Raw genomic sequence first — 25,935 nt, 5'->3', positions numbered from 1 at the left:
CGTAGATTAACAATGAATTTAGTAAAAAATTTCATTGTTAATTAACTCGATATTGATTTTAACATTAAATTCTTTTTGTTATTATTGAATCATTTTCTTGACTAATTTTGATGATAAAAAATATTTGATTATACTTCTAATTTATAAAGAGTATTTTTCAAATTTTTTCTATGATAAAAGTGAACTTTCAAGGGCTCTATTTTGTATATTTCACAGTCCAGTTGCTATAGTGACAAAGCTCAGAATCATTACAGAAAATGATGAAAATTCAGCAGCAAAATTGAGTCGTCACCATCATATGTTTTATTTACATAACCCCTAGTACATGTAGGAATAATCGTACAGGACACAGGGCAGAACGTACGTACGCAGTACAAGAACGATTCTACCCTATAAACAATATAAAATAACAATAGACAGAAAAGGGCCTAGGAAAAACAACGTCCTAAGTCGGATTTTATTACAGAGTTCACGTAAACTCTACGATGATATGTTGTTTGATGGCAACGTTCGACTCTTAAGAAATTGCCACGGCCCTGTTCCTGTGCCCATCCTGCAGATATATTGGGAGTATTCAGTAAGTAACGTGTTTGTTTTACTTAATTATATATGTCGAAAACTTTTAGCAAAATTACCTCCAGAAACCAGCAAATGTTCTTAAGCCCATGTAGATGGTTAAGGCAAGCCATATTCCGACAAAGCCATTAGTTTTGGACAGAACAAACAAGGATCCAATGCTTGCTATGGAGACTAATACCTGAGAAGTTTTAGTAAGAAAACAGTTCATAAACATTGATGATCTTTGCTTCATTCATTGTAATAAAAACATCCAGAAGATTTATGAGAGTATATAGTTACCATGGAGTATGCAGAATATGCGAAGTCGGATGCTCCGAAGTTAACGCCATCAAAGACGAATGCTAGTGAGTTTATAGGTTGCGTAGCTGCTACAAACTGAGGAAAAAAGAGGTGGTGAGGAAAGTGGAAAAACGAACGTGTTATTGGTCGGTTTTAGGACAGTAACTGTGGAGTGATCAGTACCGGGATGCCTATGGCTATGACATGAATAACGTGTTTGTCCTTGGTGAATATTCCTGATCCGAACTGGAGACCAAGTCCAACGAGAAGGGCGAGGCCGAGTCCTAGTACAAATCCCATCTGTGTAATACAAAACCCAGATAGTTATTTGCTCTTATCTATGAGCTTGTTTGGAATTGATAACTGTAGGAAACAACGGTGTCTGAACGAACAATACCTGCAGCACTCGGGCTGCAGCAGCTGTAGCTTTCTGATAGTCTTTCTCAGCAAATGCACAAGCAAGGATGGCCTAGAATGATTCAAACCAGATCATTGTTTTTTAAACCTTACTTTAGCACTACTTATAAAGAACAATCATTCTTGGATAATATAGAGCTCATTTTCTTGGTAGTTTGTTTACCTGTCCAGCAACAGCCAAGCCATCAGCAAGAAGTGACGATGTCATCCATACCTGCAAGCATACCTGAAAGGCAGCCATCGGAGTAGGGCCGAGCCTTGCAGCCATTGATGCTGCCAAAGTCACACAAATGGTTGCAGCTACAACTCTTGCTAGCAACAGGAAACCTGCAAACGGACAAACTATATATATGAAAAATGGGCTTATGTAGTCTTGTTTTGTCTGTTCAACGAATAATTCGTAAAAACTTGCCATTCTTGAGAAATTTGCTCAACTGCAAATCTTTAATGCTGGGAGGTAGCAGATCAACTTGTTTCATTAACTTGAACAAGAGAATCAGAGAGATTAAGTACCTGAAAAAAAACCAAAGTAGATCATATATAAGAGTGAAGAGAGTGTCAGCAATACTCTGTTTAATTAGTTGATGATAGTGAAGTACTTACTGCGATAGGACATGAGCGATGGCTGCACCGCTCACACCCAATCGACAAGCGAATATGAAAATCGGGTCCAAGATAATATTGGTTAAGTCTCCTGCAACTGTTAGTTAACAGATAGAGAATAAGAACAACTTGAGAAAGGAATACCACAACAAATCCAAGATGCATTTCTTGTAACAAAAAGAAAGGAAGACAAGAACAGTCCGAAGTCGAAATTTTTCTCTTACCTGTTGCATAAAGAGGAGTTTTAGTATCCTTAAATCCTCGAAAGACCCCTTGCATGGCTAAAGACAGAAGAACAGCTGGCGCCCCAAGTGACCTTATCGTTAGATACTTCTGTGCTGGAGATAACATTGGAGATCCCTATTTGATCATGTGGACATATATGTATTAATAACAAGGATAACATAAGTACAAGGAATGCAGTAACATGTACAACACTTACTGATTTCACGCCCATGAGACTTAAGAACGGTTTCGCGAGAAATATGAGGAATATGGTCTGAAGGAGTCCAAGAACACCTCCCAGAGCCAGTGCAGTAGATGCTGAAGGAATATGTCGACGCTCACTCTTTGTTTTCTCCTTATCTGGACTGCTGCTGGGAGCATCAAGAGACTTACATATGGTTGTTTTCAGTTCTTGATCTTCATCTTTTGCATCGTCCTTCATTGTAGAAGTACCCTTCTCTAAGTTTTTGTTCGTTGCATCGTTTTCATGCACCACAGCTGGTTTGGTTTCTGTTTTCTTGGTGGATCCTTTCTCTAAGTCGTCGCCCTTTTGCTGTTCAGCGTTGATTCTGTTGACGGTGTCTTCCTCGGCTACAAATGAAGTAGTGATGCTGACAAGTGGGAATATAGTGACTTTGGAGGCTTGATTGAATATAGCAATGGAAACTCCTACAGCTGCGATCTCAACCGGACCTGTTTAAACAGCGCGAAAATTCTTCCATGGATCAAACTAGTAATGAGTAAATTTCTCTACTATGGAACAGAAGTACAAGTTCTGTAAAACAAGAGACACATGCTAGCAGAAGATGAGGAGGGAAATGCAAACATGAACGTGATAACGACATGATTAACCTCAACGATCCCGAGTTGTGAAACACGTGAATATTTGTACCTAAATGGCCAATAAACGCGGTGTCAATCAGAGATGCTATTGGATCAGCAGCCAACGCCAGGGCTGCAGGGAGCGCAATCTGCAGTATTTCCACCCCGAGTTCATCCCTTTTGAAAACACATCTGCGCTCCAGGCAGCACGAAAGCAAATAGGACAATTTAAGCACTCAAAGAGGAGAAATACTTGCATTTAAATCAAGAAAGCAAGGTCTTCACTAACATACAGCTGCATGCATGAATAAGATAATGATCGACCATCAGATCAGTGATTGTCCTTAATGCACAACCTTGATAGCAGAATTATTACAAACTATACCTAGCATCGTTGAAGAAAACAGAGATCGGAATCTTCCACTTTGCGGCAGGTGGAGGCAGCGTACCAGCATCGTCAGCCATGATTATCAGCGGTATCTCAATAAGCAGTAGTATATGCACGGCGTTTTCCCTAGCTCAGCTGTTTCAACAAAATATACAACAATTACATCTCAAAGAACAAACTCAAAAGCTGTAATCTGAAGCGCTACAAGCCCAGGTTCAATATGTGGTTCACTTCAAATGCTGAATTGGCGAACGAAAAACAGTTTCCCTAAGACATTAACATCCGAAAAATGTCTGCAGCATTGCTTAAACAACATAAAGAATAAAACCAACATTGAGATTTCCTATGAATTTACAGGACTCTTGTTCATTTCAATCAAGACAACCGGGATAATGTCTGCATTTTGAAAAGTTAAGCAAACCAGACACATTCCACATCAGACGATGTTTTAATATGTTTTTCCAGAGTACATACCTTCCTTAGTTGGAAAAGAGCATTGCCATAAAAAATTATACTTTAACTGATAAGCCAGAAGCTCGAGAAATGTGAAAAGTTGCACATACAACTATACCTAACTTCTCCCACTCGCCCCAAAGAGTAAGAAACGAACAAAAACTTGTCTTATAAACTTGTATTATTGCCTTTTCACTTCTCCCAGTCTGTATGTAGCAGGTAAATCGTGGTCATCTGCTGTATTTGTTACTAGATACACCGGAAGGCATACTTAGGACCGGTCCCATAATCTAAAGTATTATTACTAATGCAGGGACGGTATGCAAAGTAAGTCCGTGAATGATGGTATGAGAACTTAGTAAAACCACTGAGAAATAGCAGAGCCTTCCCCAGTTCAGACTTCCCTGAATGTTGAACTTTTCTAGCAGATTCACAGTCCCTTTAATCAGCATATTTTACTCTTACAAATATCATTATCATCAAAAGAGAACTGGACAAAGAGGCAAGATAATGAAAGAGAAGGAGTTTCTGTCCATGTATGAGTAGCTTTTTCTTCCCTACAAAGATTCCCACCTCCCTCTCCTCAGTTAATCCCCCAAGATTTGTTTAAAAACTGCCTTGAACCCGGCTCCAGCCACGTAGTTCAAGGGGAAAAGCCAAAAATGCAGACAAGTCCCTGAAGAAACAAATAATGTAGGAACCTTACAACTGATTCTGAAGAAACTATTGAACTTGGAGAAGTCCGTAAGTCGACATCCTATATATGCTTCACAGATGTCATTGAGACCAAAATTTAGCACGCCAAACACCTCAAAACTTGAAAAGATTGTACGGTAGAACCGGACAAATGGATCAGCATAGAAAAAGAAACTACCTAATACTTTGATACTATTCCACATTAAACTGAGTTTGTCCTAATAGCTGATCAAGAACAATTAATTAATACATGGGCTAAAATGTTGGTGTTCAGTGTGCTTACAGAGGTGAATGAATGCATTTGATCATAAATTGTTGGAACAACACAGTTAAAGTTATCAAAGGGCCGTTAAATTACTGTCCTAACGTTAAACGAAACGAAACATCCATCTTACAACGCTCGGACAAGTTTGTGTGTATACACGAGCTTTCTCCATCACTCCCCCGAATGGGTCGAAAACCGTCTTCCTAGGCTTGCAAGAACAGTCTCTTCTATGTTAATGCCAAATTTTGCACTGGCTGCTCAAAAACTTAGTAGTTCCTCATTAACACTAAGGTTGATAACATGTGATTCTTCACTAAACAGCAGAACTTCTTACATAACTTGTTCATTCTTGGTTCATAATATAAGTTCACAAGTTGAAGGATTCATATTACAACTGTGGTTGGCGAGACTGAGCTCCATGACTGCATTGTGTGTGAATATTTGTTTAATATAATTATGCTAACATGTGATTAACGTATAATTACATCAACATTCTTAGAAAAATTTACCTTTGGTTAAATGGTTAGGAATGACCAACGAGACCTAGTTCAGTTGACGAAGTTGAGATTTTATAACTTTTAAGTCGTAAAATAATCTGTATTACAGGAAATAATCACTTTTTTTTTCATAATAGTGCAGGTTTGTCCTATTACATGTATAATTTATCATTAAAAAAGATAGTAATCATCACTATAATGGCAAGAAGACGACAAGGAGAGATGATGATAAGTGGTGCTCAGATTATAATTATTCTTATCATTAATCTGCTATTTCTTTATTAATATATATTAAAATGTAATAATTAGTACAATACTAAGATTTCTACTAATTAGACATATATATAAGTCACCAAAAACAAAGAATTATAAATTCCTTATATTATATATCACTACAATTTAAACTAATGATATATGAATACTATTTATTATGGCCAGATATAAGTTCTTACATTTGCCTTGATTTTTTGTCTATATTTCCATTGGTTTTAGTTGTGAGGAATTAAGGTTGTTTTCATAAAAATATAAACGGAATTAAGGTTTGAGACTAAAATTGTAGATTTTTTGGAATTATGAAATGCAATATGATGAGTTAAAAAAATAATGAAACCAAAATCACAAAGAGATTACATTGCGAAAAGTAAAAGACTAGTTTTTTTGGCTAATAGTCATTTTGGAACCGTAGTTAATTAATACTATCACAATTTTTTACTCAAATACTATAATAATCACTTATTACAAAATACCATATTTTTTTTAGTGGAAAGACATGTAGAAAACTTGTAGCAATTAAATCCTAATTACATATAAATAATTAACAAAAAAAATAAAATTATTTATTGATTATTACAATCACTTAAAAATGATAAATACCATATTTTTGGTGGGACTCGAGCAAGAATAACGACTCTCGTTGAGAAGTAAAAAAGTTAAATATAGATTAAGCATCAATTAAAAAAATAAAATAAAATTCTTGGTATTTAATTACCATCATTACCAAAACAAAATAGAATGAAGTAAAATGACAAGTGTACGTAGTAATACAGATAAAAGTGATTAACTGCATGCATACATTCATAAGAAAACATGGAAGTAGGTAATATAGTACTCACCTCTCTCTCTATCTCTCTCCGTCTCTCTCTCTCTCTCTCTCTCTCTCTCTCTCTGATGACAAAGGTCTGAAGCACCTTAACCATCACTCCCCTACCCTTTATATATATACCCCCACCTTTCTTCACTTCACTTTAATTTTGCCTCTCCCAATCAATTCAAAATCAGAATTATGCCTCAAATTGTGTGTGTGTGTGTGTGTGAGAGAGAGAGAGAGAGATATTTTATTTGAGTTCTTGAGATTAGACATAAATTAAATCTGAGTGAGATGTATATTTTATGATTCTTTTTTTAATGAATTGATTATGATAACATCGTAAATCTCATATATTAGTAATATAGTGTAATATTTGTAATTTATCAATAATAATTATTAAAATAAATTAATATCTGTACATCGATTCAACCCATAATTTTGAAGTTACGTATATAGAAATACAATTTCGTTAACTAAATTAAATTTCATTATGTCATGCTTCATATGGGTTAGTGATAATGATGACATAAGTGTAGTCATCCATTATGATTGACCGGTCAATTTAATTAATATCTTTTGAGTGGAAATAAAAAGAAATTCAATTAATTTTTTAGAATTATTGATTTTTTTTTAAAAAATTATATCGGTACTTTTAAATCAACCAACATATCTTATTATAAAATTCAAGGTAAACAGAGAAAAATATAGTACTATCAGAAGTAGACTAAATATTTTCATGCATAGGACTCAAACTTATAATTTCTTAGTTGTAAGACTTCAACCTCACCACTCGATAATATAAAATAGGGTAAGTTACAGCTACCTCCACTTAAATTTAGCATAATTACGAATGTCTCCTCGTTGTTGAAAAAATTACAACTACCCCCTCAAAATGAAAAATAATTATGTAGCCCTAGACGATGAGGTGAATATTACTACTTTACCCTTACTGAAATTGTTTAAAAAGTAAAAAAAAAAATTGAAAAAATATAATAGGTAGTAAATAAATAATCTATGAGAAATATTAGTCCATAAAAGTATTTTAAAATATACATAAAATTATAATGCATAATCCAAAAGGGCATTTTGATCAAATCAACTTAAAAAATTAGATGAAAACTCAACGAGGATTAATGAAATGAACACTTCTTTTAGTTGTGGTTTGTGAAGTAACACTTTTCTTTTTTTTTTTTTTTTAATTAAGATATTCAAAATACAATACTTCATCTTTAATTTCACATCAAGACTTGTAATATTTGGAATGGAGAATTATATATATACCACATCATTTAGGTCGTGTGTGAAAAATCAGGTCTGATATTCTTTTTGAACTCTTTGATTGGAGGACTGATGATGTTGAGTGTGGTGCTATCATCTTCTATTAGATAAAGTTAAAAGATGTTATGCATACAAATACATGTTTTAAGGTATTCTTCTTGGTAACATTAGATTTTTCCAGTAAAACACGACTTTAATCAAAGTAAACATTACATAATTTTAAATTTTTTAATGTCCTCAAAAGATAAGTGCACGTCAGATGACTTGACTATTATGAGTTGATATGACGGGTCACCCAAATTGTGCATTACATAATTTACAACATTGAAATAGATCAATTATTTCATTAATACTTCAACGAGAAAGAACTTTAGTTACATCCTTAGGAGTTGTTGGAAAATGTCTAAATGTCACGTATCAAGGTATATACATATCCCAAATAATAAATGGATTAATTAAAAACATAGGCATTCATTTGTCACATTTACAGACAAAAAAAAAAAAAAAAAAGAACGGGAAAAATAAATGCATATTGTGGATACGTGGGTTCTTATACCCATATTCAGATTCAAAGGCAAAATTTTTTATAGAAAATTTTGAGTCCAAATCGTTAAGACTGTCATCAACGAGGGTAAGGTATAAATTTATGGAGAAATGGGGAAAAGATATAGGGCATTGATGTGATTATATGAAAAGGTGGAATTCCAGCAGTCACGTACGTACCCACTCCGCTAATAAATCATACAAATAGACAAAATTGCATTATATTTTGATGAAGTTGGTGCCCTCTATTCAACTCAATTTAATTGGTTCCAATCACAACTTTTGCAAATATGGAGCACGTATGATTCCACCATTTCCCCACCCCCAACCCCAACCCCCTGGGGGCTAAATTACCTAACTTTTACCAATTTAATTAGCACTAATTAAATTCTTGTGATTAATAAATAACAAGTGCATGCAATTGTGTGTGTGTGTGTGTGTGAAATATATATATATATATATATATATATATTGTACGGAAATGAGGATAAGAATTGAATGGCAACACATATGATGACATGTAAGTTACAAAAACAAAAGGTGTTAGTGTTACTAATAATGTAATTAGTTTGCAGTTAATGACAAGGAAATAAGCGTATTCAGAAATTGCTGTAAATAGTTTTATGGTTAGAAAAGAAGGTAAAATACTAATCTAATCTTGTATGCCCCTAACACATAGTTGACATAATGTAATTGAAATTCATGGATTTATTAATTAGACATAGTTAATCATTAACCCATGATACAAATTGGTAAAAAAATTATATCTCACTGCAAGAAAAATTGAATTTTTGCTATACCATTAATAACTACGGCTCAAAAATTATGATAAATCAATATTATTAATTACGATTAAATAAAATTAAAGCAAAAATTTAAATTTTTACCATGATTAATCAATACTTGCCATGGTTTTAAGTCATAGCCAAAACATTCGTTATGATTTTGAGCATAGCTAATATTTTGACTACACTTGTAGAAACAATAGCCAACATCCAAATCCTTCCGTATAATAAAAATGCAGGCATTATAGGTTTTTGGACACATTTTGTAGCATCATTTACATTTCCAAAAATATTAAAATGTTTTACAATTTATAAATTTTATAAAAAAAAAAAAACTAATGAATGTTATCATAAAATACAGCTAGAACAAATTGGGCTACAATACATACATATATATATATATCTAATATTAATATATGGTCTTTTTCTCTTACAAACGATGCTTATGACAGCGCGGCACCAATTTTATTATTATGTCAATAATTTTTTTTTGTTGCTTTCTATCTTTCTTTTAGTTTTTTCTGTGTGATGTTTTATATATATATTTATTTATAATATATTTTAAAATATAAAATATTATGTATTATATACATGTATGGATGGCGTGATATGACGACAAAATTATATATTATTGGAATTGTAATTGGGCAATTAATATAGAAGTGATAGGGTATGTACGTAGTTGGGTTGGTGCAGCTTTCATTTCGATCTTTAAATAGGGAATGTAAACTTTTCTTTTAAATTAAAAAAATTAAATAAATTATTCGGGTGATAAGGTTACAAAGATGGCCATGCACTTTATTATATATATATATATATATAAAAGAAGGGTAAATAGCAATTTACTCCTATGTGATATTGAAATTGAGTATATTACCCCCTATAAAAAAAATATAGCAATTTACATTGTACTTTTTAAAATGAAGCAATTTACCTCCTTATACAGGGAGATAAATTGCTTTATTTTAAAAAAATATAGGGAGGTAAATTGTTGTATTTTAAAAGATATAAAGAGGTAAATCACTATTTATTTTTTCATTGTTTGTATTTTTCGCATAAAAAGAAGATATGAAAATAGTAGCGGTACGTATTTACCGAATTAAATAAAAAAAGAAATAAAGGTAGCAGCTGATATTGAAAACCAAGCCAATGGCTCCATTGTACTGCTTCTCTTTCATTCAGTTATGTACTTTTCTCTCCCACTTGATAACTTATGTAAATTATCACTTTCACACACAAACATGTGTACGTGTGTGTGTGAGGGAAAGTAATGAGTTAATAATTTAAATTTTTGCCCTAACTTTACTTTTTTCATTGTTCTAAAGAGGTTAATTCCACTGAACAAGTGTAATGCCATCTCCTGGATTTTGGACACGTTCGAATGTTGTTATCATATTGTAGTAATGTAACAGCGCAATAAAGCAACCAATGAACTGTAAGGTACAAGAGAGACTGAAAGCAACGTTTGTTAAAAGTTGAATTTAGTGTCAATTAAGTTAATCTGCAAGTGTTTTTCCTTTTACATAATTTAGGTGTTTTTTTGTTTTTTCACTTTACTCAACTCATATTAATTTCTACAAATTATCATCTAAAATTCGTCTTCGAAACCTATTTAAAATGAAATTTTTTTATTTAACTCATAAACATACGTCCTATGTCAAAAATATATATAAACTTGTTCAACATCACAGTATTAATTTAATTTAATTTAACACAATACAATTTTTATGTATTTTTTCGGGCAATTCCAAGTCACAAAGGACTTCAAATCGAACCCCAAACTCTCATTTTGAGTTATATTTTATTGAAAATTGATACACATTTTGATCAATATATAATTAATCGTAACAAAAATACATAATGTTTTTGTAATCGTTGGGTCCAAAAGCAACCTAAGCATGTGGAGTATGGAAATGAATGTCCCGTGCATGGCAATAATCAAATTGGGTGATTAATGTTGATAACATAACATAACAATGTCGACATTTTTAATTCAAGATGATAAGTGCACGCACCAAAGTAGCAGAAATGCCCTAACAGGATATAAATATTGCTCTTTAACTTTTTGAAATGAAACGTTACATACATAATATATATTAATCTCATTTCCATCTTAATTAGGCAAACCTAATTATATTATTTTAATCAAAATTAAATGTTAATGGAACAAACACTTAGGAATCTGTTATTATTCAAATTTTATGTGAACATATAGAGTTGAGGGTTTGTGTTGTTTATAATTGGAGATGTGCGTGTGGCAACCACAAGCCCAATTCCATAAATTTTTAATTAATTAATATCCCCAAAAAATTGTGCAACTTCTAGATTCCTCCACACACCTCGTAGTGGCCACTTAATGCATACCACTAATCCATAGGAAACTTCGTTTATCCTTTATTTATTTAATTTTGGGATTGATTCGGGTCGAATTATTCGATCTCCTGAGACGATCTCACTGTAGACGGATTAACTTTTCCGAACCAGATTTTGGGTCCCCTGAGAATAAAACACGAACCGTAAGCTCGTCGGGCACGTCCCCGACAATGACCTCCGACGCTCAAGTTAGGTTGATCGAGAGAAATATATGCGATTTCAAAGTTCGAACTCAATTAATGCACAACAGTTACCTCATTTATGGCGCATCGGGGTCTATTTATAGAACACAGTTGTACGTCAAGTACTGGGCCACGTGGCCTTATCTTATCGGTGTGTGTTCTGATCGAACGGTTGTCATCATCCGGGTCTTTGGTCAGTCTGTGCGATCCGGGTCGGGTCAACTACGACCCATCCGCTACAAAACACGCGGATCCTAATCGCGAGATGACTATAATGCCCTTAATGAAGGGTGTTTTGGTCTTTTTGCAGGGGTGGTATGTGCATACTCATCAGGGATGTTTTTCTTTATGTAATGCAATTTTTTTATTTTTCCATTAATTATAAGGGATAAGTTAATTATGGTATATCAGGGCCTTATTTTTGGATAAGATGTCCATATTTGAATCTTAATGATGTGTCGATCAGAGGTTTTTCACATTCTCTTTTTTCCTTTGTATTTTTAGTTTGTTTTAGTAAGATATTGATGGCTCTTTTGGTAAAAATCCCTAAAAAGATCTTATTACTCCTGAAAAAAGGTTAAAATTACCTAATAGAACTAAACTCCACTCGGGGCCCGGTCGTACTTGAGCCGGCCGACCCGACAACCCTAGAGAACAGCCGTTGATGCTTTTTTCATCTGAGGACTCTCGTGGAGACACTTGACTTCGTACAACCTCAGACAATTGACCTTTCATGATACTGATGAATTTCCATCTGGGAAGGTATGCATTTATTACTATGAGTTCTAGTTTTTTGATTCTATTTTACTCTATCACGGATCTGACTTCAGTATGAGAGGATTTTAGTTGAGAATCATTTCAGCAAGTTTGACTTGCTTTTCAGATCAAGTCATACAATTCCTGTTGAGGACCTCATGGACTCCATTTCCCTACGTGTTGAGACAACAAACCCTATCCCAGTCAAAAATATCGGTGTCATTGGGCACATCGACGATCTCGACCAAATCAAATAAATTTTACGAACTGCAATTTTAATTTCACTATCCCTACTCTGTACGTACCATCTTTACCTTCTCATTTTGTGTAACATAAAAAAAAAAAAGAAAAGAAAAATGTCTCTTTTGGTGAACTCTACATGTTATAATCTCCATTTAAAATAATGTTAATGGAATTAACACTAAGTGAGACAGACGCAGAATCTGTCATTCAAATCATTAATTAAGAATGTCTTTTATATGCACCATCGACTTCCTTAGTGCATACTTAACCTTTTTCCCTTTACGCACTTCTGTCCTTTCTACATAAAGTTTCTTCTATTTATTATTTCTTATTATATATCTTTTTTCAGTTTTCTTTTAATTAATCGCTGTTGTTAAAGGTGACCGAAAATTTATGACTGCCGCTACAAAAAAAATAAATTATTTTTTACATTACAAATGAATACAAATTGAAAACCACATCGAACAAATCAATGCGAAAATTTAAATTACGCCCATAATTAATTAATTTTTACTATAATTTTAGTTATTATTAAAATATTTGCCATCATATTTTTTAGTTATAAATAATATTATGGCTTTACATACACAAATCAATAATCATTAGACCACTGTAATTAATTATTATATTCATTACAAATTTTTAATTTTTAACTATAATAATACATAATTTTATATTTAGGTGGTGGTGTCGTTTATTGAATGTGCATGTGGCATCCACAAGCCCATGCTTTCCACATACTGCAATTAATCCTCACAGACATATATGCAATAGCAACAACTTCCACGCATTCCTCCGCAATGTTCGCAGTGGGACCAGTTCATGATGTAGAGCACAAAAGAACAAAATTACCTGTAGGGTAATCTTTTAATTGAATTTCTGTTACAAAATTTATTTTATTTTTTTATTCTTTTTCAGCATATACACATTATGTGTATAAATTTTTTGGTAAAATTAAATACATAATGTCATTTTTATATAAATAGCGTATGCATGTTGAATGAAGCATAAGATATAATATGATTTGCAACAGAAAATTCAATTCAGGTAATCTTAAATTTGTATTACTGTTTAATTTTGGTATGTTTCATAAAATCTTATGCATACAACCTTGTACTTTGTCATTTAATTACTTTTGGACAATAGTAATTTTTAGTGGATGAGTGGTGTGTGCAGTTTCTCAACTTCTTGGCAGAGTAAAAATTTCACAAAATTATTTTAAAATATTTTTATCTTCTGACATATTTACAGAAATTTTAAAATACCCGTCTTAATTCCAAACCTAATTATGTCTCGTCTATTTTCACTTAAATCATCCACCACCAACGCAGCCACTGCCATCACCATCGCAGTCGCAGTCGCCCCTACCATTATCACTAGTATTCCTATATATATATATACACACACACGCTTACAAGATGCTTAAGACATCTTATGAGACGATTAAGATCAAATTATGGGAAATATTTCATAAGTTTTGTAAGAAAAGGAACTTATAAGCTTCAAAGATAAAATGTCGGAAACTTATAAAATCCATATAGCTCGAAAAAAAGTAGAAGAGCTCTTAACTTATAGCACTTTCTTCAGTTATGTTCATATTAATTATAACATTATCGTTACCAATATTTTATAAGTTATACAATTTTATTTTATCCAAACACATCAACAACTTATTTTTGAACTAATCTCTAATATTTTTTTACGTTTCAAAATACATTTACAAAATATATAAATTTATAAAATCTTTTAAATAACAGGAGTTGCAATTTTTGTTGTTGGTGGAGGAGAATGGACATTATAAGTGGATGGTTGATGAGACTGAGAGGCAAAATGATAAAGAAGAGAAGAATGTGAAAAAAAATTCAACAGCCGTGCTAAATTAATTATGTTGGATTTAATTGCTATATATCTTTTCCAGGGACCCCTCATATATATATATATATATATATATATTCAGCTCCCTAACCAAACACATATTTATGTACTGATTGGTTCATCATTCTTTTTTCTTTTTTTAAATTTTAATTTAATTATTACATAATATTTGTGTCAGACTTTGGTGGTAGAAACTAAATTACATGCATAGGTTTCTTGTTTCCTGTTTTAGTAACTATTCATAATCAGACTAGAAATTTCTCCAAATCGGGTGTCCTGTCCCAAAAAGCATTTTTTTTTAATGTAGTTGTGAGAATGAATTTTATCGTGTTTGAAATTAAAATTTAGACAAATTATTATAATAAAAATAAAAATGGACAACAATTTTTTTTTTATCTATTTTTCTGTTTTTTCTTTTCAAAAATAAAGAATTTGGTATTTGATCATTTGAAGGTAAAATCTCCACGTAAATCACCTTCAGATTTGGTTTGACTTTTTTATAACGTTAATTTAAGGACTTGCGCTTGTAATCCCTAAAGCTATAATCTTGACTTTGGCTTTGAGGACTTGAAGGTGGAATCTCTACTTGAATTTTCTTAGAAATTGAATTTATAACGTCAATTCAAGGACTTACGCCTATAATTCCAAATTAAAGGCTATAACTGATTGCACAACTTTGACGAACGACTCGATCTTGGCTTTGAATACTTTTGAAATTGAGTTCGACGAACTTTGTAGAGAATCTCTCGAGACCTGTGAATTTATAATGTTCATCTAAACTCAAAATACGAACCTTGAAATATTTTTTTAAATTTCTCTACTTGAAATATTTTTATATTTTAAGTAATATACAATACTTTACCTTATTTACTGTGGCCTATTAGCTCAATTGGTTAGAGCGATTGATCATGTGCATGATATATAGTATAAATTTAATTAATAACATACTTCAAATTAATGTACTTATAAAATGAAATAATAATCAAATAATATACTTACAAATAGTTAAGTTACATATATAACTAGAGGCTGAGGCAACGTACTATATATATAATTATAACAACAATGTTTCCTTTTTCATTTTAGTACAAGAGATTTAAGAGGTAGAGGATGAGTAGTGGGGTGGGTGTGGTTTAGTTAATTACACAAGTGCTGTTGTATACTTGGGTCCTATGTTCCTTGTCATACTTATTACCTACGACCACCAAACATTGGGCTTCATGTTCATATTTGGGTTTAACAATCCCCCAAATCACATGGAAACTTGACCTCAACCTAACCCTAATTACAAGACTCAATCCTTCTCCAGATTCCAGCATGTCCTCCATGTTTCTTCCTGCACCGTACATCGCCTTGTTTCTTGTCCCAACACTTAACCTCAACAACGTTAAATCGTTGCTCCCGGCGTATACTTCTCTACCCTGCATGCATGCATATATTTATTACAACGAGCAGTGTATGTACAATTTTCAGACGGCTTAAACATCATGCTTACGTATATATACGTGCATAATATATATATATATATATATATATATATATATGAAATGGAAGATGTGAAGTTACTTGTGAGATTGCAAGAGGGAGACGGGCAAAGAGCATTTCCATGATTGGAGGATGGATGCGAAGAGCAAAGAGGTTGGAGTTGTTATCTATCATTACATGTATGGAACAATTGCAGCTTAGTATTTTGGTTGCAACTCCAGAGGCATCCACTCCCTCTCCCAATCTAAACTGTCGGATTCCTGCAATCTGCATGCATCCAATATATTTATTTTCTTCTCCACTCATAAAACAAATGTGATTATGAGATTTCATATCCCCCATGCTAAGTTCTTCATCACTTACATAATTTGCAACTGATTTTCATGTCTCGCCCTCTATAATGTGTTTCTTCTACTCTAAATGTTCAACTAACACTTTGGTAGAAACACAAAAAACAGTAACAAATTATACGAATGTCCTGTAGGCGTAGAGGATGTCTTTTTTATTTTTATTTTTAATATCTATTTAAATTTGAATTTCACCGTAGAAGAGGATCATGAGATTGGCACAGGAACTGAACAAATATTCATAAATCTCTATCATATAGTTTTGTACCTGAGTATGATGAAAATGGAGACAAACATGCCATTATTATTTATTACCCTTTTGAATTCACACAATGACAATGGGGTTGGAAGTAGACAAGACATCTATATATATGCAACCACTCATCCCATAACCTATATTATTTTGAAATACAAAAAAAATCTTTGTAATATGAAATCATCCTAAACTAATTTAAAGAATTGTCATCAGGGATCTAAAATTCCCATCTTCAGATCTATCAATTCAATTGCCCTTATTTAAAACTATTCTTTTGAAACACCATATTAATCCCAAACCAAATATTTAAGGGGTTATTAATTGGCTTCATGAATTTGAATTTGAAGGAATGGTTCGGAAAAATATATTTTCAATGACTCTATTTACAAAAATTTAAAATACATCAATATTCAACAGAATATAATTCAAATTAAAATTGAATACTTTGATATTATTTAAATTTAAAATTATCCAAACTATAAAATTCATAATTTCAAATGCTTCAATACAAATACAATCTAAACGCAATTTCTTGATTGGTCCACCGCCCACTATAAGGAGGCCCAATCTCAACCTACATGCTTTGGATCAAGCAACATCATGGGCTACGGCCCTGTTCGACAAAATTAAGAATTGTTGTAAGTGGGCCAAGGCTGAGGTTCGCCATTATAATTACGTTTCGGGCCTATATATTGGGATTTGGGAATATATTTCATTTCATTTTGGGCTACTTGATTTTTTAAAAATTCTTATTTATACCATGCTTAATGATACACAATCAATCAATGAAAAGATACTCCAGAAATTTTAACTCAATTTGGATTAAGTTATTAATTACATAATAAATATAATTACACTTAGTATATAATTAATTTGATTTAGTCGGATCTAATCTGAATACGATTTTTTGTTTTATGATTGAGCATTCTGAGTGCGTACCTGAACAGAGAAGGTGGGAGGTGGGGGCTTAGCAGCAACGTAGAAAACAACCAGAGCAATCACCAAACTCAGCAAGAATCTCCAGCTTAACTGCACCAAAACCCACCAACCCGAATCCGAATACCTGAACGACAAATACTGATTCCATCCTCTGTTCCTCTGATCCCCATAATCATACTCCTCCTCCTCCTCCTCCGCCGCCGAAACCACAAAATCAACCCCCCTCTTCACAGTCCCGCCTCCTTGTCCGGCATTTTCAGGGACGTGATCGTCGCCGGAGGGGTGCAGTTTCTTTTTACTCTGATCTTGCAGAAACGAGTTGTTGGAGCCGCGAGAGGAGGAGTAACGGGAGAGGGCAAGGCGGGTGGGTTCTTGGTCGGAGCGGGGCGGGGAGTGGACGTCGTAGTTTGCATGGGAAGCGGTGGATGGGCTCTGGACGAAGTATAGGGAGTAGGGGTAGGAACGGAAGAGGGCATCTTCCTCTGAGTACTCGGTTCTGTAATTGGGCATGGCCATGGCAGTGTGTGCTGTGTGTGAGGGAGATGAAGAAGAGATGTAAGATTGGGAGAGAGGGCGTCTGGAGGGCTTTTTGAACTGCCAAAAAGAGACGTTGCTTTGGGAGATTGCCTCAATGGAGTGACGTGGGATTTTTTTTTTTTTTTAAATGTATACTCTTTTTTTTTCCCCCTTATATTTTTTACTTTTTGTTTATATAGATTATTTTTTTTATATATAGGTGATATGTATGATTTTTATATGTTGTAATTGTGATTCGATGCTATATGAATGTGATTATGAGGTTTACTAGGTATTATTGTTGTCGAACCTATTCTGTCTCAAGATCACAAATTGTTTTTACTTGATAAAAGGATTTTGATTATATTTTAAAATTATAATTTCTCATATAATTATTGTAAATTACAATTTGGGTGAGGTGGGAGAACCTGAGTCGAAATATATAATGCCAACTTAATTAAATATTGATGATTTCATAATATTTGTTTGAAAATAAAGGATGAGTGTTTAGTGGAAGAAAAGGGATTTATTTGAAGACGACGCATGGAAGGAAAAGAAGAAGAAAAGTAAATAATTCATAATAAAAGACAAACATTAAACATTACAAGTATAGAAAATCTGAAATAAAATAGGTTATAAAGTTTTGGGAAAGTCAAATCATAAACAGTATGGAAGAATAAGATTAATTAGGTTATTACAATCCTATGTTTCATAATTAAAGAAAGGTTTAAGCCCGAAAATAGGGGTTAGGAATAAATAAATAGGAGAGGCCCTTTTTCATTTGTTCCTTTGCTTTACACCGAAATGTTGCTTCTTTTGATGACCAAGGGAATCATAGCAAAGTAAGCACGCTTTTACCCTCTATCCTCCATTTAATTCCCCACTTTAATTCACGATTTTAGATTTCATTTTCGACAATTAGCTTGTTGCTTGCGAGAGCGACAAACTTTGTGGTATATTAATAATTTTTATATATTATAATTACTTCTAATTCCACGACATATATATTTATTTTTTGGAAGAAAAATCCACCATCCATTATAATAAAAATTACTTTTGCGTTACAAATAAATATTTGTTGATACCATCAAATAGATTAAATATTTAAAATGAAGTTCCATACGTTATATATGATTTTATTTGGTTACGATCAATAAGTAAGGGGTGTATATAAGGTAGATTAATATTAATTGCATAGTTATAATTGTAGAAAACTAGTTAATTAACAAGAGCAATGATCGATAATATTGGAATGTTTAAATTCTTGAAAGGGAAGGAAGATTGGGCATATACATATATATACATATATATAAGTAGAGCTAGGTGCAGTAATAATATATATATATATATATGTATAGGTGGTAATGATGGAAGGCAATAGTTGGAAATTAAAATGATGAAATGAGAGGGGCAGCCTTTAGCTTTTATGCCAAGACATAATCAATTCATTCCATCATCATTATTTTACATATATATATTCTCTTACATGCACTCAGTACCATCATATGGAGCAGAAATGATATCAACCATCATACAATTCATATGTAGAAAAATAATCATGAGGAATATATATATAAATGAAACAAGAAAAATTCCATGTCATGGAACTCTATATATACGACGATGATGATTGATGGATTAACAAACCTTCGACATTAATTGGCCTTTGATTTTTAATTAATATATATATACATGAATTCTTTTATTTTATTATTATTATTATTTTTGGGTAGAGTAAAGTGAAATATTGGAGCATTTAAATCAAAAAATTCGATAATTATCAAATAACAAATTTATCCAAAGTGAGGTGTACGTTCACACGTTTAGATAGAACTCAAATTTATATATAATAATGGTAATTCCTGTCGTATCAACAACTTGTCGCTTTGGCCGAGTGGTTAAGGCGTGTGCCTGCTAAGTACATGGGGTTTCCCCGCGAGAGTTCGAATCTCTCAGGCGACGACAGCATTTTTTTCAAAGTATCGTGCATGTGATGTGAGTTTAAACATTGTTGGGCATGGCAGGGATGTTTTGGACTAGCTACTTACCCCAAAATTCTCAACATTTTATTAATCTCTCATTGCATAGATACAGTTTTCAAATTAATATAACTATACAAAACTTTAGAGCTCGTTTGGTTGTATTTTCAATGAGGTTATTTTCACTTTTTGCTATTTGGGTAATTGGGATTCTGTTTGGTCAAGTCATTTTCATTGATAATGCATTCATATTTTAATCTGGAATTTTTTGAAATTATAGGTCACATGGGTTGGTTATACTTGGCTTATCTTGTCAGCATCTCTTTTGTTGTTCAAACCAAATACAATTGCTTTCTCTTCCAATCATTTTGGTCAACCCTCGTAATTAATTTCTGTCACATCAAAAATACATATACATGTATTCTTAATTCTCATATTTGGAAAAAATTAATCCAAATATATTCTCAGTTTTCGCACAGAAACCAATAAAATATTTTTACACAAATATAATTATTAAAAATTAAAAATAAAAATGAAAACACAACCAAACAGGCTCTAAGAGTCTCAATTTCATTTTAGTTATTATATATAGTCATATCTTATGTATATAGCCATATTACTTATTATTATTATTACATCATGAATATATAGTTATACATGCATGCATGCACAATTAATGTGTCCTTCCTCGAAAAATATATAATTTAACCACATAATATGATAAATGAGCAAAAACCCCTTATAAAAAATAAAATAGCAAATTGATAGAAAGTAATTTGCTTTATTTTTTGAAACACATAAATTCTTTTTTCACAAAAAAGTATTTACTCATTTATGATATTAGAGGGGTAAATTGCATTTAACCCATCCTTCCTCTTTTAAATTAATGTCTCTTCGATCAACCATGTCTGCTTCATTATGTGCGATCAGTTTAATTCTAAAATATTAATTGATTGTAGTTAATTAATTAGCTACTTCACAAGTATTTTAATAACAACTCCAATTATAATCCAACGAAAGAGAGAGAAATAGATATATGATTTTAAAGTCATGGATACAAACTCAACCAATGCGTAGAATATTATTTTATTTTAATAATAGGTGTTAGTACTTTGTTTAATAGTATAGGTGTCAGTGCTCTACTTTAATAGTAGTTGTTGATTTGATGTAATTATCTGATATTGATGATCAGTACATGATTATTATAATTGTCGGTTGTTGTTAATTAGTATTGACGATTAATATTGATGATTGTAATCGATTTATTCAAAAAATAATAGTTCATCGCTTTCACTTAAAAAAAAAAGAATATTAAATAACAACGTATCGTATGTACTGATTGCAATCTTAATTATTTATTATTAATTTGAATACAATTCTGAAGAATTATTCTCCTCTTGATCATAAAGTTTGAAGCAGTAGTATCTCCATCCTCCTCCTTATATCATATATATTATTGATTCCAAACTATACAAAAACAAAAAAGACAAAGACTAAATACAAATTGAATGATATCCTTTATTATGTTCTTGGTCTCATGAATCACCATCTGATCCCATCTTCTTCACTATTCACATGTTGCCAATATATATATATATGTCCTACCTAGTACGTACGAACCTACCATGCACCTTCAATTCAATTTCTACATACATATATATGTGATGATCAATATCCCTAGCTATAATGGTATATACTCAACCACTTATTTCATGGATCCCCAAAACCAAAAACTTCCAACATATATAGTAAACCGCGTGCCACCGTCGTCTAGTATTTTCGCTCACATCTCAAAATTTAGTGATCAGGACATGAATGAGTAGGGGCTATGACAAAGAATTGTGTGTGTTTATGAGAGAGGGAGAGAGAGAGATTATGAATTATTGAAGTTGGAAATCAAGGTAATTAGGTAAGGAGGAGACATTAGCCAACAAACCCTCCCAATCCAATTCCCCCATTTTGAAGCTTTCTGATCCCTCCCAATTATCATCATTTCCAATTCCAACTCCAAACCCAACCTCCACTAATTCCTCTACTTTAGTACTACACTGATCATTCATCAAATTATAGTATTGGTTCACCTGTTTATTGTTCTTGTCCAAATTTACCCCATTGTTGTAACTACTAATGTTGTTGTGCTCCAATCCAGGCACTGAAAGCTCACTTTCCAACCCCATCATATGATCATATGGTAATTCCATCACCCCTGCAGCATCATGATGATCATAATCCCCAAACCCCCCAACCCCACCAACTCCAACTCCTCCTCCTCCTCCTCCTTGCTGTAAGCAAGCTGACAAGTTGAATACTGAATTTGCGTCGATGAAAATATTACTCTGATCATGATGATGGTGATGATGAGTAGTGGTATTGTTAAAAGGGTTGGTGAATTGGGTACTGCCCAAATTAGAGGGTGGCTGCATGGAGGAACAGGAAGACGAGGAGGAATCCATGCAAATGGCTGCCACCTCGTATTCTTGCATGAAAATTGTCCCTGCTGCTCCCATGTAATTAAGGCTACCCCCTGCAGTAGTACCAGTAGCCTTAATTAATTCTGACATGGAGTCGCTGTTACTGTTGTTTGGGGAGGATTCTGAGTTGTTGTTGTTACTGTTGTTCTTTAGCCTCTTCTTTATTGTGGAATTCCAGAAATTCTTGATTTCATTGTCGGTCCTCCCCGGCAGCCGGGCCGCAATCTGAGACCACCTGGTAGTAATTATTAACACACAAATTAATTATGTATGTATGTTGCAAAATCAATGCATCCACCAAACAGAAATTACGTACGTCAATTGTCTTAGAATATGTAAATGTGATTTGCATGGATGGATAGATGTTTAATTGTATATATTCCTAAGCTCCATGATGGTGAAAGTGAAAATAATTAAGAAGAGTCTTGGGTATTAATCATGAGATGAATTGACCAATCAACTTTCGACCAACATGCATTTCGCCAATCAACTTTTAATTAACTTTGTATTTATATATTTCTTAATTACTATAAGTGAAATGAAGAAAATTTTAAGAATTACCTCTGAATTTTTTCATTGAATCGACAAGACAATTAAGTCGTGTGATTCAGATTTATTTTAGTACTGGTAAGATAAACTAATTAAGAACAATTAATGGAGTATATATATTTAAATATTTCTTAAATGCCCTTGAGTATTCTAATAAGGGATATTATTAAATAAATGGAATTAAGATATAACATATATATATATATATATATTACATGCCCCCATATCTGAAATTAAAGAGGTATATATTATTCAAGTATTAACCTTTCTATAGAACTTATACATATTTAAACTCTAATTTCGTATGAATAACTTTGAAAAACTTAAATTATTAGAGATATATAAAAGTTATAAATTATATAACAATATATCTAACAACAATGCATAATTAAGAGATTGATATTTGCACATATGTAGCTAGTTTCCTATATATCACCTATTTAAGCAGGTCAATTAATTTATGTAATCCAAAAGACTTAACAAATCAATACTACCATTTTATAAATCTAATTAATATCCACTCATCTAAATAAGAATTAATAGAGTAATTTTTTTTTTCTAAAAAGGGTCTGTTACATTCAACCCCAGAGCTAAAATTGAAACTTTTAACTTGTACGTTCCATTCAGTGTTATGATACTAAAATCTGAACTCTTCTTGTTTCTTGTAATTATTAATTAAACACCCCCCAAATGCATGCACACACAGAGAGAGAGAGACATGATATATATATATAGATATATATATATAGAGAGAGAGAGAGAGAATACCTGTTGCCAAGAATGGAATGTAAATGGATGATAAGTTCTTCCTCCTGAGGGGAAAAGGCACCGCGCTTGAGGTCGGGGCGGAGATAATTGATCCAGCGCAGGCGGCAGCTCTTCCCGCACCTCTGGAGACCCGCATTTCTGGCAATGTCGCTCCAACAGCCCTGCCCGTTGGTGAGCATGTAATTCATGAGCTTCTCGTCCTCCTCCGGCGACCACAAACCCTTCCTCAGCTTACCCTTATTATGAATAACACTGTTAGTGTTCACCTTTTCCTTCACCATTATCATTGTATTATTATTATTATGATCTGCAGCAGCTGCAGGCTTCCTCATCGATCTTTCTAATTACTGATCACACAATCAAGAAAGGAGGCAAAGGATGGATGGTGTAGCAACTTTGCTGGTTCTTAATGTTTCCAACTGGGCTTGATGGAGACTGTGAAAATGAAGATATATAGATGAACATGATTAGAGAGAGAGAGAGAAAGATTATGTGAAGTGGAAGCAAAATATGTTGCAATTCTCATACACATATGATGATTACCTTGTGAGTGAAGAAAATTCCATCCAAGAAGAGAGAGAGAGAGTCAAAGACAAGAAGACCTAACCATCCCTTTCTTTGAAGGTCCCCCTCCAATCCGTTTTCCACTCCATCTTCCTCTACTCCTTTCCATGTTTTCTACTAATCATTCATTAGCAACAACTAATCTTTCTTAATTAATTCACCCCCTCTTCTTCCAAATTAATCAATACTGTAGTTTAAACAATGTCCCACAATCCGTCCCCATCATCATCACCATTACCACCCCATCAAGCTTTCTCTCTCTCTCTCTCTCATATGCGCGCGCACACACACACACACAGATAGAGGGTACACGCACACACGTGTTTTTCAAGTATAATAGTTTGGAACAGACAAAAGCAGCACGCACTTATGGATTAATTCTAACCTCCTCTTCAAAATCAAATAAATAATAGGGTTCATTACATCTATACCCTTTTCAAAATGTAAAATTATACTTTCTTCCAAAAAAAAATTAAATTATATTTACACCTCCTTCGAAAATTCATTATTGTTTACACTTGATCGGATTTTGTTAGGAGGACAAAAAATACTGACGTTAGCAAAAACAAATTGCATAATTTTTAATTTTACTCCCCATTTAATGTTTTCATGTAATAATATTGTACTTATAAAGAGAAAGGTATAATAACGTTAATCTAGCTCCATATATATATCACATTTATTATCCCTTTATAAATATAAAAAAATACATTAAAATGTCAAATGAGGGGCAGAATAAAAAATTAATGTAATATTTTTGCTTATCTCACATTTTTCTTCCAAAATCTAATGAAAGAGGGTCAGATGTAAATTGAGAATTTTCGAAAAGGTGTAATTATAATTTCAAAACTTTTTTTTTTAGGAAAAGTGTAGTTTAGTATGTAGGGAGTCTAAATGTAATTAACCTTAAATAATATACAGCAAAAGTAGTGTCAAATATTATATATATATATATATGTATATTAATGAATTTAGTTATGTGAAAGAATTTGCAGTGCTAAATTTCTTGCAATGAATGATTTGTGTATGAGTTTATAATAAGAAATGAATGGTAGTGATATGTATATATATTTTATGAAGCTGGTTAGTGATATCAGTACGAGAATAGATTGGAAGTATGTCTGTCGGACTGCGTTTACGCTCTTCTTAAGCAAATTACCTGTCGACACAAATATCACATTGACCAATTAATTGTTTATTTTTCGTTTTAAAAGATATATATTCCCAACCAACCAATTAAGCCGTTAGTCCTCAGACCAACCCTTTCAACTCTTCATCAACAACCCATATATATATATATATTAATCCATCTACATACATACATATATGTACGCATCATCATCATCATCAATATATATATATACATATTGAACACTAATTATACCCAAGTTGTCCAATTATTACTGCATCTAGCTACTTTTCTTGTATTCAATCATTTTATGTTTGACGATTAGTTAATTACTCTATATGAATGTTAAAGAGCATATATATATATATATATATATATCACATTTCTACATTATTTTTTTGTAGTTTATATACTGTTGTATGTCTATTGAAATTTGAATGAATTACGTAACAAATGCATTATGTATATTGGTCCACTAAATCTTGATTTGAATAAAAGAATTTCTCGAAGTGTAATACTAACACGTTATATGATTTTTAATCTGATGAATTCATAAACTAATAATATATATATATATGTATGTATA

At 32.5% G+C, this 25,935-nt stretch overlaps 3 protein-coding genes and 1 non-coding gene across 6 annotated transcripts; 1 reads left to right on the top strand and 3 right to left on the bottom strand.

Annotated features, from left to right (window-relative positions):
• LOC105169078 (protein DETOXIFICATION 43) lies at positions 223-6,485 on the bottom strand. 3 transcript variants are annotated; one of them, XM_011089368.2, is made up of 13 exons: positions 6,337-6,485; positions 3,311-3,448; positions 2,996-3,117; positions 2,321-2,796; positions 2,103-2,238; positions 1,879-1,975; positions 1,688-1,788; positions 1,439-1,602; positions 1,256-1,327; positions 1,042-1,158; positions 859-954; positions 636-757; positions 223-553 (listed from the first exon to the last, which is right to left on the bottom strand). In XM_011089368.2, the coding sequence occupies exons 2-13, from the start codon at positions 3,388-3,390 to the stop codon at positions 481-483; spliced, it is 1,656 nt and encodes a 551-aa protein (XP_011087670.1). In that variant the 5' UTR covers positions 3,391-3,448; positions 6,337-6,485; the 3' UTR covers positions 223-480. The 3 variants fall into 3 exon arrangements, with proteins under 3 accessions (XP_011087670.1, XP_020553048.1, XP_011087661.1); XM_020697389.1 differs by lacking the exon at positions 6,337-6,485 and adding an exon at positions 4,858-4,988; XM_011089359.2 differs by lacking the exon at positions 6,337-6,485 and having other exon boundaries at positions 3,311-3,723.
• On the bottom strand, positions 15,377-17,991 carry LOC105169070. The gene is made up of 3 exons (XM_011089347.2): positions 17,374-17,991; positions 15,913-16,098; positions 15,377-15,767 (listed from the first exon to the last, which is right to left on the bottom strand). The coding sequence occupies exons 1-3, from the start codon at positions 17,887-17,889 to the stop codon at positions 15,480-15,482; spliced, it is 990 nt and encodes a 329-aa protein (XP_011087649.1). The 5' UTR covers positions 17,890-17,991; the 3' UTR covers positions 15,377-15,479.
• On the top strand, positions 19,770-19,851 carry TRNAS-GCU. The gene has a single exon. It is a non-coding gene; the product is annotated as a tRNA-Ser (tRNA).
• On the bottom strand, positions 21,283-24,064 carry LOC105170065 (transcription factor MYB26). Its single transcript, XM_011090666.2, has 2 exons — positions 23,657-24,064; positions 21,283-22,574 (listed from the first exon to the last, which is right to left on the bottom strand). The coding sequence occupies exons 1-2, from the start codon at positions 23,986-23,988 to the stop codon at positions 21,749-21,751; spliced, it is 1,158 nt and encodes a 385-aa protein (XP_011088968.1). The 5' UTR covers positions 23,989-24,064; the 3' UTR covers positions 21,283-21,748.

Source organism: Sesamum indicum, linkage group LG1 (assembly GCF_000512975.1).
Source record: "Sesamum indicum cultivar Zhongzhi No. 13 linkage group LG1, S_indicum_v1.0, whole genome shotgun sequence".
Classification (NCBI taxonomy): Eukaryota; Viridiplantae; Streptophyta; class Magnoliopsida; order Lamiales; family Pedaliaceae; genus Sesamum; species Sesamum indicum.
Note: the sequence above shows the minus strand (reverse complement) of the source record. Positions and strands in the feature narration are given on the sequence as shown.